Source organism: Cnephaeus nilssonii (genome assembly GCF_951640355.1).
Source record: "Cnephaeus nilssonii genome assembly, chromosome: 21".
Taxonomy (NCBI): domain Eukaryota; kingdom Metazoa; phylum Chordata; class Mammalia; order Chiroptera; family Vespertilionidae; genus Cnephaeus; species Cnephaeus nilssonii.
The window spans coordinates 24,719,401-24,733,965 of record NC_137092.1 but is presented as its reverse complement, the minus strand read 5'-3'; the positions used below and the strand labels follow the sequence as shown (position 1 = coordinate 24,733,965).

General features: G+C 44.8%; 1 protein-coding gene across 5 annotated transcripts in view; it reads right to left on the bottom strand.

Annotated features, from left to right (window-relative positions):
- Positions 1-14,073, bottom strand: part of NPL (N-acetylneuraminate pyruvate lyase) — a 30,218-nt gene extending 16,145 nt beyond the window's left edge. For 3 of the 5 annotated variants that reach the window (XM_079761433.1, XM_079761436.1, XM_079761437.1), the window contains exons 1-3: positions 13,677-13,811; positions 8,802-8,876; positions 104-177 (exon numbers count right to left, since the gene is read on the bottom strand). In XM_079761433.1, coding sequence (XP_079617559.1) covers positions 104-177; positions 8,802-8,869 — 142 coding nt within the window. In that variant the 5' untranslated portion in view covers positions 8,870-8,876; positions 13,677-13,811. Of the gene's footprint in view, positions 1-103; positions 178-8,801; positions 8,877-13,676; positions 13,812-13,954 lie in introns of those variants that run through there. The other 2 variants (XM_079761435.1, XM_079761434.1) reach the window with 2 other exon arrangements.
- Positions 14,074-14,565: the final 492 nt, after the last annotated feature.

The window sequence follows — 14,565 nt, the reverse complement described above, 5'->3', positions numbered from 1 at the left end:
TATGACACAATGACACTGTGACCTCCTGGCTACTTCCTAAGGACTGAGCTAGAGTTATGGACTGAGCTAGAGTTATGTAGAGAAATCTCTAAAGATGACTTACCAAAAATATTCTTCACTCCCTGTTTTTCCACAAGATAATCCACGTACTGACCAATGACTGAAAGGTTGATTTCTCTAAAAGACACAAGAAAAAAAATAGGAAAAAAATGTATATTTAGTCTTTTTTAGAATATTATTCAATCAGTTCCCCAAGTCTGTCACCTTCTCTCTGTTGGTAATAGTTTTTATTTGTTTTTTAAAAATATTTTTTTATTGATTTCAGAGAGGAAGTGGGGGGGGGGGGGAGAGAGAGAAACATCAATGATGAGAGAGAATCATTGATCAGCTGCCTGCTGCACACTCCCCATTGGGGATCTAGCCTGCAACCCAGGCAGGCATATGCCCTGACCGGGAATCAAACCATCACCTCCTGGTTCATATCGACGCTCAACCACTGAGCCATGCCGGCCAGACTGTTCTTAATAGTTTTTAAAATCCTCCTAGTTGCCCTAACCGGTTTGGCTCAGTGGATAGAGCGTTGGACTGCAGACTAAAATCCTCCTAGTCAATTGTGAAATTCCTAGCCTCCTCTGAATAATTCCTGTTTTCTTGTTTGTTTTGTTTTCTTCTGTCTGGTGGTTTCTCTACTAAGCCACATTTTCCTCACTTAAGTGAGCAAAACACTATTAATCAACAAAGATTTTTTAATTATTAAAAAATCATCACAAGTAATCAAAAAGAGCCAAAACCGGTTTGGCTCAGTGGATAGAGCATCGGCCTGTGGACTGAAAGGTCCCAGGTTCGATTCCGGTCAAGAGCATGTACCTTGATTGCGGGCACATCCCCGGTAGGGGGTGTGCAGGAGGCAGCTGGTCGATGTTTCTCTCTCATCGATGTTTCTAGCTTTCTATTCCTCTCCCTTCCTCTCTGTAAAAAATCAATAAAATATATTTTAAAAAAAACAACAACAAAAAAAATACAAGTAATCAAAAAGAAGTTACTGAATCATCGTTTGTTCTTTTTGGGAAGAGTGATGTTTGGGGGCATGGTTAAATGAGGACATTTTCTAGGTGGTGAGAAGCAATCATTTCTTAGGCTTACAAAATAGGAAAATTCAATCTTACTAAATTTAAGAATTTTAGCACTTAATAGTTGTGACAACAAACGACAGCATAACTCCACATGTATTTGCTAGTTTGAAGTCGAAGAGGATTACCAGCTGGAAAGGAACTTTGCCTCTCACAGTGCGGTCAGTGGAACAGCAGCACCTGAGGGAGTCTTAGAAATGCAGAGTCCCAGGCCCCGCCCAGTCCTACCCAGTCAGAATCTGCATTGTAACAAGATCCCATGTCATCTGCATGCGCTCTGCAGAGTACAGACCTTGGAAGCTGGTGCTTAAGGCAGTAAGAGCTCTTCTCCTCAAAATCATATTGATTATGAAATCTAGAAACTGACTCAAGCACAAGCCATATAAAACCACCTGTTCTCAATCAAAATAGAGGCGGGGCAGATGGTGGCCAGAGAGCAAAAATACAAAGGAGAACGAACTGTGGGGCAAGTCTGTGTTAAATGCTGTGAAAATGTGAATAAGGTTAAAATTAAATTAGGATTCTCTGGCCCCACTGACAAAAATGCAAATGGCGCCCTAACCGGTTTGGCTTAGTCGGCCTGTGGACTGAAAGGTCCCAGGTTCGATTCCGGTCAAGGGCATGTACCTTGGTTGCGGGCACATCCCCAATAGAGGGTGTGCAGGAGGCAGCTGATCAATGTTTCTCTCTCATCGATATTTTAACTATCCCTCTCCCTTCCTCTCTGTATAAAAAATCAATAAAATATATTTTAAAAAATGCAAATGGCAGCCAACTAGTACTTTGTGTTCAAAACAAACAAAAAAAAATCTGATGCATAGAGAAAACAAATCAAAGGGTATTGTCAAATGGAATGGGAACAAGAGAGACCAAAACAAGGAATTCACAGACAATCACTGCCCACAACATGCAAATGACAGCCAGCCCACTGCTTGCCCTTGGGAGCAGGTGTGCCTCCAAGGGGAGCAGACTCCCTCCACAACGGCTAATGTACAGGTATCCCGACCTCAACCCTCCCTGCCCCACCTGCTTAAATGCCAAATCCTGGCCTCTCAGATTTGCTAAGCAGGGAAGCTCCCTGAATGCATGACAGGAATGAATTTAGGTTGCTCTTACTGAAAGGTAAGATGGGTGTGTTATCCGCCTAGACTGTCCATCTCAGGACCCACATTTAGGTCAGCTTAACCTGTTCAACTTCTTGAAACCGCTCTGCGCCTTGGGCATTTCTGACCACTTAGAACCATGTCTTTACAATATCCCAGCTCCTAGCTGCTCCCATCAGCTCTTCCCCACTTGGGATAAGCTCTGAGACGCCGGAACAGTCAGTAGGGGCTTTGTTTGTGTGACACGAACTCTGCTTTTGACCAGTGATGTCCTTCTACTCGTGCAAACAGCCACAGAACAGCTCCAGCAGAGCCAGAGGACTTCTGAATCACAGAGCCAAAACTGGGAACCACCTGGCGGGGCGATAGCCTGTGTTGGAGTTACGGGTTCAAACACGGTGGCTCCTGTACCCTTTCACCGAGGTGTTACCACCTCCCCAGCCCCACCACTCACTCAAAGACTCTGACGGAGGCACCGTCTTTTTCACCAAGGAGAAGCGAGAGCTCTGGCCCAGGCCCGCTAGGCACTGTGCCTTCTTTCGCTTTAATCTAATACCTTCTCATTTGGGAAAGGAAGCTGGAGAGCTTGTTTACCTTCTCAGGAATCCTTACAGGGAGAAACCGACTTACTCCATCTGTTAGTGTGTGTGTGTCTCCCCAAAGTGGACTCCGAAACCCAGCAGAGATCTCCACTACCACCGGGGCCTTGAACGGCCAGGCCAGCACAAATGCTTGGCACTGTTTCAGGCTCCAGTGAAATGCTCACGCATGACTGCTGTTATTGCTCCGCAGTGACGAAAACCAGAACTACCCCACACCCTCAGCCAAGTCCACAGTCTCTTTTATTATAAACATGAGTTATTTATGCTGCAGCAAGAACTTCCTGACGGTGCCTTTTATACCTTGCAACCCCTGGTCTGCACCAGGCACAGCACAGATGCTCAACATCTACACGTGTCTCCCTCCACCTCCCCCACTCTTTTAGGCCTGGATGGTTGACAGACTACAGCAATTTCACTCAGGTTAGGGCTGCCAATGGGTGACAGATGATGTAACCCTCCAAGAAAGTTTGCTGCTTCTGATAAAATGCTTCTAGCCTACAGGAGTGATCCTAATGGTGGGATTTCTGGGGCAGTGGCCGAGTCACCCAACATGTTCTGAGACTTATGGCCTTTTGGAACTTTTAAATCCCCTTAAAGAGGTCAGAGGTTGAAAAGGGATGGCCCCCAAATGAGTTTTGTTGACTTTCACGGTGTTAAAAAAAATGATTTTATTTGAAAAGTCAGAAGATCTAACAAGGCCAGGCCTACATTTCCATACAGCACCAATGGCTGGGGAGCGCAGTGGCTGCCTGCATGGAGGCATAGAGCCCCCATTCACCGCAGGGACTTCAGGTCCCTGTCTGACTGCAGATGCAAGTCCGAGGCCCTCGGCAGGATGCCGTGGCCACAGTCGCAAGAGAGCCCGGTGAAATCACCCCGAGCTGCTACCATATTTGTCACAAGGGCACCGGAATCACAGGGCTAGGGAGGTAACAGGATGATAATTCTCTCTGGGGAGTTGACTCCCTTCCCTGCTTTCCCACCTACTCTACCTCCCCACGGTATCTGGGTTCATGTCCATGGCTGCAGGCACTGTGTCAGTTACCAAGAAGTCACTAGAGAGAAGGAAACAGAATGAATTCTTCTTCTCCTCACTAGCTGTCTGGGGCTCGGTGCTCATGGAGGTGAGAGGGGGCACCAGCCAGGTCACTTGAAAAAGCTGGACCGGCTTTTTACTGCACCTTCTCTTCCTCCAGGAGCCCCAAGAACACAGCTCACCAGTAGTCTCAGGGGAGACTGGCCCGGAACCAACCCCATGCTTCCTGGAGTCATTCTTAGTCTTCACTCCAATTTAATATCTTAATTTCAGTTCCCATGGGTTCAGATGCTTTGCCTTAGGTCCATGATTATATTTTAAATAAAAGTATTTAACTTTTTGTCTTCTTACAGAAGCTATATCATGTATTTTAGAAAATACACACAATAAGAAAGGAAAAAACAAGCCACTCAGGATCTCTCTGGAGATGATTATTACTCTTATTAGTTTGATAGTTTTCTGTTCACCAATACACAACATAGTATTTTCTTAAGTGAATATAGGCATATTATGCAGTATTGTAATATTTTTTCACAGCATTTCCAGATTGACTATTTCCCCACCTCTTCAGATACTCTGTTAACTATACTGGCTACACAGCATTTCGTTGTATAAATAGACATAATTAATTTAGCTAATGCTCTATTCTTAGACATTTCATTTACTTACAAACTCTGTAAGAGGAGATACCTTTAATCACATTATTTCTAACCACAAATCGAGGCTCTGAGTGGTGAACTAGGAAACCACATGTAGACTGTACCGATCTCTTCTCTTACAGTATAAGGATAATAGAGTTTTCCGAAGTGTCTTTTCAGAGAAAAATCCCTGTTACTGTGTATTTCCTCTCCTGGCACACAATACACAGGAAAGACGCTGTGTAAACAGAATCAAGAGGACAGGCAGGCTCTTTTCCCAATGGGCATGATCTGGCATGCACATCGGGAGATCTGACATTCCCAGTTTTTTTGCCTTTCACCTATATTTTTCAGCGTTTGAAATTATGTGTGCTTTTGGCAAAATAACTACTTGATTACTTCGAAGCTCCTTCAGCAGAGATGTGGGCAGGGATTATGTCAGCCGCACCGTGCCAGGGCGTGTTCTGGGCATATGGGTCACAGTCTCCCAAACAGGTAAAAAGACGGCCATCTGTACAACTCCGACGCCAGCAGGCCAGGCCCTTTCTGACTGGGGTAATGGGTTTTGTTTTACTAGAGAATGTGGTGAAGATTCCCACGGTGAAGTCAAGGGCATTCGAGGGAGAAAACACAACTTTTTCCTTGACATTGTAGCCAATCTGAAAGGGACTTTCTGTTCTAATGACTGTGCTTGCCTGGAGGAAAAAGTGACTTCTTGAAGCAACGAAGGAAAGCAAAAGTCTTTTACTCCAGTGTAGAAATACGAGTAGACAGGGGTTGGGCTGGGTAGAGACTTTCCTTTCCGGCTATGTGGCTGGGGGCAAGATCTTTGGGATCTTGGTTTCATTCAACGTAAAAATAGGGATGGTAGCTGTCACAGACTTGTTGTGAAGATTAAATTGGAACACGTACATTAAAATGCCCAGCATGATTGACACACGGTGTTTAGCCAATCAGTGTTAGCTCCCTTCCCTCTGTTTCCTTGACCATCAGCATTAATCATCCCTGTAGTATATTCACTCAGGAAAGACCAAAATTCACTACACACTGTGCTAGATGCTGAAGATTCCAAGATAAATAAGATACATGCTCCATCCTTCTGTACTGCCTGGTACTCGAGAAATGCCTATTGAATACGGTGAAGTCACTCAGAGCCTCCTGGAAGAGACAGGCATATAACAAACAGTTTACTGTAATACTTACTATAAAGAAGTAATTCTGATGGAAAATGGTGTGCACAGACAGGGTGCTGTGGGATCACAGGGGAGAGATCTTCTTTTTAGGGAAAATGGGGAAGAATCGCCAAAGGATGGTTTTGACAGATGGAAAGAAGTGTTCAGGTGGAGCAGAGAAAGGAGAGGATGCGGTAGAAAGAGGCAGAGGGAACAGAATGTGGAAAGGCACAGAGGAAGGAAGGGTAAGAAGAGTTTGGGGGAAATGGAAGTGTAGCAGGATGGGTAGACTGTACAGGACTTCCTCTGTCATCCCAGAGGGTCTAGGCTTTCACCTTTCACCTTAGCTCATTCAGATCCTATGCAGTAGGATCTGCAATTCTGCATTTCTAGCAAGTTCCTATGTGATGTTAAGAGAACATGGTCCACGGATCATAAAATGAGTTGCAAGGCTTAGATTCAACAGAGATTCTTAAAGAGGAGAGTAACATGATTGCATTGGTTTCCGAGGAAGCTCACTGGGCTATGTATGGTGTGGAGGAGAAACCGGAGTTGCAGTTCTTTTTTTCATTCTTACTTAGTGGGGATCACCAAGATATCCCCGAGGACAGAGCATCAGAGGACTGCAGACTCCCAGAATTAGAATGGCCCTTCAAGATAATGTGTTTGGACTTCCTCTCTTTACAGAATATGAAAGGGAACTTTTAAAAGGTGACAGGACGGCCCCAGGGTCAAACAGCTAGCCGGTGGCAAAGCTGGAGGTTAACAACTCAGACAATCTATTGAACATGTTCTTTTTGCCCATTTCCCCAGTTAAAGACATCAAATTATATTCAGAGAGTTGATTAGGTAATGAGAATGCCTTAGAATCATGAAGAAAAAGGAGGCAGGGGAATAAACAGTTCTTGTTCAGCCAAGAATCATGGAGGCCATGGTATACAGTACGAGCCACGTAGGAAAACCCCACAATGGCAGGTCACCAGGCAGAATGTCCAGTGAGATTCCACGTGACCCTTCTTTTTGTCCCATCTCTTGGAAACATGTCGGGAGTGCAGATTCCCTTGTAGGCAAGTAAGTTAATATCCAGCTGCTCCTGGTGGGTGCTCCAAACCTGCTTTGTATGTATGGGAATGTTTGGACGGAGCAGGTGGTGGGAGAAAAGGGAACCAACATAGCTTATGTGCCTACTATGCGCTATGTACATTTTATTTTTTAAATGTGTTTTTATTGATTTCAGAGAGACGAAGGGAGAGGTTGAGAGGGAAAGAAACATCAATGTGAGAGGGAATCATCAATTGGCTGCCCCCTGCATGCCCCCCACTGGGGATTGAGCCTGCAACCCGGACATGTACCTTGACCTGAGATGGAACTGTGACCTCCTGGTTCATGGCTTGATGCTCAACCACTGACCCACACCGGCTGGGCTGCTATATACATTTTTAATGTACTAATTTAATTCTAAAGTTTCTTAAAAAAATACATTCTTATTTTGACTTGAATTGATGAAAAAAGAGGAAATAGTGACGTGGAGGCAGGAGGGCCAGAAGTATTTGAGAAATGGAGGAGGAACCAGCAGAGCCAAGTTAGTAATCTCCTATACATGGGGCCTGCTGCCACAGGAAAACAGCAGAACGAGAGGAAGAACACACTGACGCTCTCAATGGGTCCCCGATGAATAAATGAGTCTGTTTTAGAAAGTCACTTCTAAGCTAACGGGTCTGATTAAAAAGATTAAAGTAGCAGAGACGAGATGTAGTGTTTTGAGTTTGCGAACAGGAAATAAATTCTGCCTGCTCATGCAATCACATGTCCTCTGTTTTATCTGTCCAGCAAGTGGCTGACACAATGAGAAGGAGCTGACTTCAGTCTTTCTTAGAACTTGTGGAAAGGGAGAAGTAAGAGGAAAAAAACAACACACCAAAAACCAATGCTACTAACCACTGAGTAATCTAAATGGCGTCTCAGCAAGAGTTTTATTTAGACCTAGCCAAGATGTGAATTTTCATGAATCTGAGAAGCTGGAATTCTTGAATTCACAATAATCTAAAAGGAAAACTGTAATATGGACAACTTTGATAACAATAAAAGTCAAAGAAATTTCATCTACTTTAAAGGGGTAGGGTTAATGTTTACAAATTCAGCAACAGAAGACCAAAAATAAGTAAGAGCCTTATTTAAAGGTATCTTAAATTCATCTTCCTTTTACCCCCGGTCTTATGCCACAAAAGCAGTTCAAACTTATGGATCTAAGTGCATACTGATCCTATGCTAAGCACTCTTCTGTGGATAATCTCACGTAGCACACATAACTCCATGATCATTTATATCTTGTAGAGGAAGAAAGAAGAAGCCTAAAGAAACCGGAATTCTGATGGTTTTGGCAGACTGACTTCTGTAAAATGTCAAAAACATTTAGATCCAAGAGGTGGATGAATCTCCTTTTCCTCAGTGGCAACGTCCCAGGGAGAAGTTATATTTCACGTATGGACATGTACGGCACATGACCATTATCTGACAATCTAAGAAAAATAGTATGGATGGCCATACTCTTCATGTGGAAGCCAAAATATTTGCTTGGCCAATGATTTCTCAGCAATCATCTGTTGCTCCCTCCCACTCCTGCAGGCTCCCCAACATGTAACCGATGTTGAAATGAGACTGCAGACATGCCTAAGGGATCCCTCTTACAGCTACCTTCTCCACTTTCATCCCGTCTATGAACAGCCTGAGGTGGAATCATGCAGATGTCTAGAGGCAGGATCTAGAGGAGCCAGGTCAAGGTTTGAGGTCAAATCCTGCTAAAATGGAAGTCTCATCCAATTCCACTGGCCTTCTTTGAGAAGGCTGTGATAAAATCCAAGGAGAATTTGCATTGTGGAGTTACAGACCCTGGGAGAAAGGAGAGCTGCTTTATCTTTTCTCTCTTTCTGCACTGTTTGAGATATTGAGACCTCGTCTCTGACTTGGGGCCAGAGACAGTGCAGGTGGACATCTGACGGAAGTTGCCACTTGGCAATGGTGCCACAGAAGTGCACAGACTAAGCGACTGTTATACAGAGAACATCAGTCCATTTTGGTGGAGTGAGAACAGATCCCTTTAAGGTCCCAAATGGTAGTTACCCATGCTCGGTCATCGGCGTGATGGTTGCAGCAACCAGACCTTGAAGGTTCTTCTTCCGGGAGGCCATTGAGCTGCTGAAAAAAAAACACACAACAAACAGAATTACTCTCTTCTTCAAGGAATGTCAATTAATGATAAAACTCCTGGGCAAAGTCCGTTCACCATTTAGAACTGTGAAAAAATGCTTACAAGTATGCAAACACAGAAAGCAAGTTTGAGAATGTAGAATTTCAGGGCTTAATTCTAAAGGAGAGGAAACTAATTTTTTAAAAGTCAGCAGAACAGAGTGGCCTGGCAACATACCGTTGAAAAGGCCTCCGACTTGATCTAGATCAGCGGTCACCAACCTTTCGGACCTCATGGACCACCAGTGGTCCACGGACCACCGGTTGGCAACCGCTGCTCCAAAGGTTTCCTTAAACCAGCGGTTGCCAACCTTTCAGACCTCACGGACCATCAGTGGTCTGTGGACCACCGGTTGGCGACCGCTGGTAAGGGAATAATGATAGTACTTGATGGTTGAGACAATGTCAAACCTCTAAGAGCAGGGGTAAAAAATAAGAGATCAAAGAAAGAACATGAACCTAACTCAGGGAGCTCAAATAAATAAAGAATTACTATAATTTAAGTTGAAATGTGGTCAGGCGAACAGGGACATTCTTTTTTTTTTTTTTTCAATTTTTTATTAAGGTATTATATGTGTACATATCTTACCATTGCCCTCCCCACACCCCACTCCCATATATGCCCCCACCCCCCAGAGTTTTGCATCCATTGGTTATGCTTATATGCATGCATACAAGTCCTTCGGTTGATCTCTTATCTCCCCCACCTCTCCCTAACCTTCCCCTTGTAATTTGACAGTCTGTTTGATGCTTTACTGTCTCTGTATCTATCTTTTTGTTCAAGTTTATAATGTTCTTTATTATCCATAAATGAGTGAGATCATGTGGTATTTTTCTTTCATTGACTGACTTATTTCACTTAACATAATGTTCTCCAATTCCTCCCAGGTTGCTGCAAATGATGAGAATTCCTTCTTTTTTATGGCAGCATAGTATTCCATTGTGTAGATGTACCACAGTTTTCTGATCCAGTCATCTGCTGACGGGCACCTAGGCTGTTTCCAAATCTTAGCTATGGTGAATTGTGCTGCTATGAACATAGGGGTGCATATATCCTTTCTAATTGGTGTTTCTAGTTTCTTCGGATATATTCCCAGGAGTGGGATTACTGGGTCAAATGGGAGTTCCATTTTCAGTTTTTTGAGGAAACTCCATACTGTTCTCCACAGTGGCTGCACCAGTCTGCAATCCCACCAGCAGTGCACGAGGGTTCCTTTTTCTCCGCATCCTCGCCAACACTTGTCGTTTGTTGATTTGTTGATGATAGCCATTCTGACAGGTGTGAGATGGTACCGCATTGTTGTTTTGATTTGCATCTCTCGGATAATTAGTGACGTTGAGCATGTTTTCATGTGTCTCTTGGCCTTCCTTCTGTCTTCTTTTGAAAAGATTCTATTTAGGTCTGTTGCCCATTTTTTTATTGGATCATTTATCTTCCTTTTATTAAGTTGTATAAGCTGCCTGTAGATGTTGGAGATTAAACCTTTATCAGTGATGCCATTTGCAAATATGTTCTCCCATGCAGTGGGCCTTCTTGTTGTTTTGTTGATGGTTTCTTTTGCTGTGAAAAAGCTTTTTATTTTGATGTAGTCCCATTTGTTAATTTTCTCTTTAGCTTCCATTGCCCTAGGGGCAGTGTCAGTGAAGAATTTCTTTTGGCATATGTCTGACATTTTGCTGCCTGTGGATTGCTCTAGTATTTTTATGGTTTCCCGTCTTATGTTTAAGTCCTGTATCCATTTTGAGTTTATTTTTGTGTATGGCGTAAGTTGGTGATCAAGCTTCATTTTTTTGCATGTATCTGTCCAATTTTCCCAACACCATTTATTGAAGAGACTGTCTTTATTCCATTGTATGTTCATGCCTCCTTTGTCAAATATTAATTGAGCATAGTGGTTTGGGTCAATATCTGGATTCTCTATTCTGTTCCATTGATCTATATGTCTGTTCTTGTGCCAGTACCAGGCTGTTTTGAGAACAGTGGCATTCTTATCTCTTTAGCTTCATTCTGTTAAACTAAGAATCAGCTCTTATAGTTTGAAGGCTTCGGTGTAATCTCTGTAGCTTATCTTCGGATTTACCTAACTATCCTTGCAGATTCTAATCTTGACCATTTGGTCCTGTTTTCCTACTTCTGGTAAACCACATCACAAGTGTTTATTCACCTCTCCCCCTCTAGACCACGCTCCCCAGGACCAGGAATACATTTCATTTGCTTTGCCTTTCCTTCTCTGAGTGTTCTGCAGACACCTGTGTCCAATGAAAAATGGATGACTTTCTGGTTGATTGAATGAAGTGTTCAGGTTGTAGCTGAATGATGACTTCTAAGAGTGTCAGACACATAGTAAGTACAAGTTCAGCCTCCTCCATGAAGCCTTGTCTGATGGCTATAGGACATTAGCAAGTACTATCATTATTCCCTTACCAGCTCTTTCCTGTCATCCCAGCTCTACAGGTACCTCCTCCCCAGCCCTAGCTAATTCAGGGGCTAAGTCATTTCAATTTTGTTATCTTCTTTCCTGCATTCCTTCCCTCTCCCCTTCCGGCCCCTCTCATAACTTGCCCTTTGTTACCTATTATCTACACCAATGGGTGCAACCCAGGTCTGAGAGGCCCATGGGGGCTCAAGAAAGTTCAAGTGATAAGAGTCCCAAGAGCTGGGTTCAGCACGGAAAGTCTCCTCAATCCAACAGTACTAGGCTGTTCACACTAGACTTCCAGGTTCTTGGGCAATACACACACACACACACACACACACACCCCTGATTGGTTAAAACTTTCAAAGCATGCGGGAATGGGATGAGAGTTGGGAACCACTGTCCTACCCCCACTCTCTTTATCTTCTTTCAATCCACACAGGCTGCTAGATTAACCTCCCAGTAGTATGGACATTTCTGACCTTGCCTTTGCCAATAACTTTCCACCCTGGCTTTCAAGAAATAAATACCAAACTCCCTGGCCTGGGTCTCTGTAAAGATCTAGCCCAGCTGGTCCCTATTGCTACCTACCTTCTCTTGTCTGGCCTGCTTGCCTTTCTCCCGTGGTTCTCCTACCTGGAATGCCATTATCTCCCACTTCAGCCCCTTCAGCCTAGTCAACTTTTTAAAAGCTAGGGGACATTCCCTGACTCCCCTAAGATGAAAGTAATTTCACACCCCTTAGAATTTCCCCCAAACGAAGGCTTTTTATTAAAAGCCTTACGTCAGCGTTATTCGCAGGGTAGTTTGGGCTTCTCTTCTAAACGGTAAGCCACCTGGGAGCAGAGTTTGCTGACTTTGTGAACTGTGAAACTCCTACAGGAAGGGATGGGGCTGTGGACAAAAAGGGGCCATGTGCTAACCTGACTAGCTCAGGGTGGCCTTGCAAACTCAGAGACCCAAAGTTGGTCTGAAATTTAAACTTTTAAAACTAAAAAGCAGTTTATGGTGGGTAGTCATGTCATAGGCTGGCATCTTCCCTGACAAAGGTCAATCTTTCCTTTAATGGGGCCTATTGTCTTTTTGCATCTATGATAGCATATCACTGGAATGTCAAAGTCATTTTCCTTTTTCCAGACCCCTCAAACCACAGGTAATGCTCTTGGGAGACCACAAATCCCCATATTGTGATTGTTAATTGTTGACTGTTAACCACCTAAGTAAAAGAAGTGTGTGTCTATCATTTTACTTTTTATCCAATCCCAGAGGTCTCCCCACTTTGCTTTCTCCCACCTCCCTAATCTATCACCAATGGATTTTGTGTAACCCACTTATGTCTCCTCTTTAGAATGTAATGTATAAAACAAAGTGCAAAACTGCCATTCTCCAGAGCATTATCTCAATCCGTTGAGATTCTGCTTCCTGGCAATTGTCAACAGTTTGGCTCAAATAAACTCACAAAAAGTCTTCACAGGTTTGAATGTTTCTTACCTTAGTAGGTAAAAGATCATAGCAGCTGTAACTGGAGAAGCATGGATATTTTGTCAATTTGAGTTTTAAATAAACTTGGTAATGTTATGCTTGGAAATTCTTTATAGCTTGTATCCAAAGCAAATGGTTAGGATGTTCACCAGCTGAAGGTTTAATGTGAATCTAGAATATTATTACTCAAAACACTGGGGAGGGAATATTACTTTTGGAATCCTATGCCTCTATCCACAGACAAGAATTCTTAGTGCAAATAATTCAGGTTACCTTAGTCAAATTCTCTGAAAAGGGCAAAGTTAAAAAAAAAAAAAAAAGGAATAAAGGAAGAAGGGGGGAAGAAAAGAAAGAAAAACAGTAAGAGAGAAAGAAAGGAAGGGAGGAAGGAAGGGAGGGAGGGAGGGAGGGAGGGAGGGAAGGCAACTCTGGGTAAGAAGAATGACTTGACAGATAAATACTTGGGAGAGGAAGAAACAGAAATAGAGAAACAAAACAAAACTAAAACCAAAACACAGAAATACGACCCACGTCCCATAAAATGAAGAGATTGTATCAAATTCAATCTCTCAACTCTCTTCTGCTCAACCGCTGATGCTGGTCATTTTGACAAAAGGATCTGGAAGGAATCCAGGGGTCCCTCGCCCCCATCTCCTGACTGGCTTCAGGCCGGAGGGTGTCGCCTTCCCCGTTCCTCTGGCCCCGCTTCCCAGCCTACCCGCCTTCTCCTTTCCCTGGGGCCCGCACCTTCTCGCCCGCCCTGGACCCCTTCCCTGCGCCCTTCTCCTCGCATCCCGGGTGGCCTCCCCGTCCCCGCCCGTCCATCCGCGCCCGCGCGCGCCCCGCTCACCCGAGACGCCGGGCCCGCCTCCCTCGCCGTGGCCGCCGCCGCCGCTCCGCGCAGAGCCGCCGCCACGCGCCGCTCTTTATCCCCGCGGGCCGCCCGCCCCGCGCCGCGCCGCCCCGCGCCCGCCACGCCCAGGGACCCTGGGGGCTGTAGTTCAGCGACTCTTCCTGCAGAGCGCGCAGGGCGGAGGGACACGCCGAGTCACGCGGAGTCGCGTACAGTCGCGCACAGTCGCGCGTCCCGCACCCCGAGAGTGGGGTTTGCGCTTCCCGGGGTCTCACCTGAGCCGGTGGGCTGAGCGGCCACCTGCGCGGCGCAGGCTCCCCGAGGGCGGCACGCAGCCCGCTGGCACCTCCGGCCGCCGCGCAGCGCGGGTCGCCCGTGCGCCTCCCGCCGGCGGACGCCTCGGGCGCCTCTCCTCCTGACATTCCTCTCCCCGCGCCCTGCAGCTTCAGGTATTTGGAGGTTGTGGGCTTGGAACCTCAGGTCTCTGTCCCAACCCCGCACACTCTCCCGGGGAAAAGAGAGGTGAGCTGATATCAAAATGGGCTAGGTACTAATGCAGCAGCTTTTCTGGCTTATTCTTGAGAACAATTAGGAAGAGTTTTGAAAGGGAAAAATCTTTTTAACCAAAATATCTCCGCTTGCAGGAATAGCACGTTTATTTTCTAACATCATGTCCTGTGCTGATAAATCAGCAACACCGCCATAAGCAGGTCCTCTGCTTTCCCGCTGATGTGAGGTAACCTCCGTTTTCCAAACAAAGCAAGGGCTGATGCTTATTATTTCCCTTAGAGAAAAGAAATCCACCCCCCTAAGGCTTTCTAGTTTACAAAGTGCTTTTAAATCCATAATAATCATTATTTTATTACACAAAGCACCAGTAATTAAT